The following is a 2,619-nucleotide window of genomic DNA, read 5'->3' as shown; positions in this document are numbered from 1 at the left end:
GACATAGTGTATATTCAAGTTTGCAAAAATCATGGCCTCCAGGGGTAGGTTGGGGCCATATTAGGGACTAAGGTTTTACATGCAAATCATATATGGAAAGCCTTCAGATATGGGCCAAGGTGACCGTCAGGTGAGCGATGTGACCCATGGGCTTTTTATTAAAAGTGTCCTATAATCTTTGAACAAGTTGAAAGCGAATAAATAGAACAGAAGTTCGTATTTGGCCCAGTAATTAACACAGGCACCTGAAGTATGGATATTACTACCCCCCCCCCCCACTTTTGATACTTTTTTGGTGGCAATAATTTCTCTGAAAGGTGTGAATTCCCTGTCTATCTCACCCCTCTTTCGATTTATGTAATAGTTTCACGCTTTTTGTAAGCTTTAGTGATTGGCCTTCTACCGGTATAATAAAATGCAGGTGGTAATTAATGGCCAGGTGGAAAAAATTAGTAGCGTACTGCAATGATGGAAAAAAAAGTAATGGCGATTAGTTAAAAAATTAATAAAAAGATAATGCATATTTCACACTAGACATACTTCATATTGTACGTCCGACTATTTAAATTCTCTTTCTCAAAAATGTACTTGTGTTAGACCTGTATAGACATCAATACTCCTATCAACACTTTTTTACGTGAACACAGGTCTTTTAAAAGTTTATCTAATATACTATTTATTGAATTGTGAAAAAGAAAATGGATTTGAGAAGAATATTAGTGAGAACATGTCCTCATACCACTAATCTAATATTCTGTATGTACATCTGGATCATGTACGTATATAGAGATTTAACTGCGAGGACAGCATTTTGTCGTCATAGTTTACTTTCTGTCCTCACAACTTCTGTCAAATGGTTAAAAATTGTCCTTACTTTCCTACATTTTAACCCCCCCTCTCTCTCTCTCTCTCTCTCTCTCTCTCTCTCGAGTCTAACATAACCTAATCAGAGCACAGGAGTTTGAAATTTTACGCATAGCTCATGGCTTGGTCAATCAAGCACATTTTATTAACTTTATTGATAAAATTTCAAACTCCTGTGGTCAGAGTCTCCCTCTCTCTCAAGCTCGAATAAACAGCGTCAGCATTACTGCAACTTCCTGTTGAAACGAAAACGAGACTAATGAAATATCAACAAAATGGACACCACGCGTGACTTATGATCACTTATTTGTTGACAAGTACGCTTTGAATATGATTGTTTCATTGTTGTATGTTGTATATTATATATTATTGTAGGCTCAGCAATGATCGACAATCTTTGATTGTCCATAGCAAACTTGAGATAAAGGCTTGTTTGCTGTACTGATGGATACAATAAATTGATATTTTCATGAACTGGTACACACGGATTATATTTTGATTTGTGTGAGTTTGACTTGGTTAATGTGGATTGAGTAGTACATCAATTTACATAGTACAGCGATTGGGATAAGCACGAGTATGTATTGGCAAGGTGTACCTGGAACTGCTATGACTTCCAAATAATATCACAGCTGCCAGCGAAGTTGATTCGAATAAAGCGCGGAGCATTGCCTGTGAATAATGTACCATATGAGGAAGTTGAGCCATGGGTCTAAAATGACGAATTATCGTTATCTTAGATGTTTCCTTTGGAATTCTACTTCTGTTACCTGAACTAACTATTTGTTTATATCATAGAAACATTAAATTGATTAATTTATTGTTATGAGATGGGCTGGCTGCTGCTCACAGATTCAGTTTTTTTTCTCTACGAGTGGTAGTAGTTGATTGAAAAATATGCCCTTGAAGCATGAAATATTCTGTCCAATTAGCTAATTCCACAACATTCTACTGATTGGTTTGAATGATACAGCTGAAATTAGAGGTACAAGTCATTGAATTGACTTTGTGTTGATATGTGGGGAAAAATAAAGATTAGGAAAAGAGGGAATTTATTCTGTTCATGTATAGTGAATATACCAGTATGTCCTGTTTTTGAAATGATGTCTGGCACATTGTATGTGCTTATCCTACTAATCATGGGTTAACTACATGTGTGTAAATTGTATTTCAGCGTAGACCACTCTTTCTGAAGATTGAATGATATATCAATACAGTATTTAATAGTAAATGATTCTAATTTCAGTTGAAAGACAAAAGTTCCATGAAATTATTTGCAAACACTCAGAGCAGACCTGAATATTAATGACCATGGAAGAAGAAAATGACTTTATTTTCATGGAATTTTCTGTGGTAGATGAATGTGGCAGTGATGAAGAGGAAGAAAATGAAGACTCTCATCAAGATGGTATTCATGTGTTGGATGAGGTAGATTCATCTAAACCCTCAAAAAATGAGGACTTCTTTGAAGACATGGTGGTACTAGACATCAGTACGAGTCCAACAAAAGAAATTGAAATGAAAAAAGAGAAAAGTCACACCTCACACAAATCTGATCGATCACACAGGTTAAAAGAAAGTAGGAGTCCTTACAGGGAGAGTTCAAATAAAGAAAAGAGGAATTCAGGAAGAGAAAGTTCCAGAAAGGAAGAGGAGAAAAGAAATGATAGGAGGAAGGACAGAAGTAGGTCAAAGGAAAGTCGCTATAGATCAAGTTCAGACAGAAGAAAGCGATCAAGAGAAAGGGAACAAGGA

General features: G+C 35.9%; 1 protein-coding gene across 2 annotated transcripts in view; it reads left to right on the top strand.

Moving 5' to 3' along the window:
• Positions 1-1,086: 1,086 nt before the first annotated feature.
• LOC125667958 (uncharacterized) overlaps positions 1,087-2,619 on the top strand; it is a 38,801-nt gene continuing 37,268 nt past the window's right edge. Inside the window, exons 1-2 of one of the 2 annotated variants that reach the window (XM_048901654.2) lie at positions 1,087-1,181; positions 2,111-2,619. The exon at positions 2,111-2,619 is cut by the window's right edge and continues 2,470 nt beyond it. In XM_048901654.2, the coding sequence (XP_048757611.2) occupies positions 2,170-2,619 (450 nt within the window). In that variant the 5' untranslated portion in view covers positions 1,087-1,181; positions 2,111-2,169. Of the gene's footprint in view, positions 1,850-2,110 lie in introns of both variants that reach the window. The other variant, XM_048901653.2, reaches the window with a different exon arrangement.

This window comes from Ostrea edulis, chromosome 4 (assembly GCF_947568905.1).
Source record: "Ostrea edulis chromosome 4, xbOstEdul1.1, whole genome shotgun sequence".
In the NCBI taxonomy this organism is placed as follows: Eukaryota; Metazoa; Mollusca; class Bivalvia; order Ostreida; family Ostreidae; genus Ostrea; species Ostrea edulis.
The sequence above is the reverse complement of the archived record's forward strand: the minus strand, read 5'-3'. Positions and strand labels throughout refer to the sequence as shown.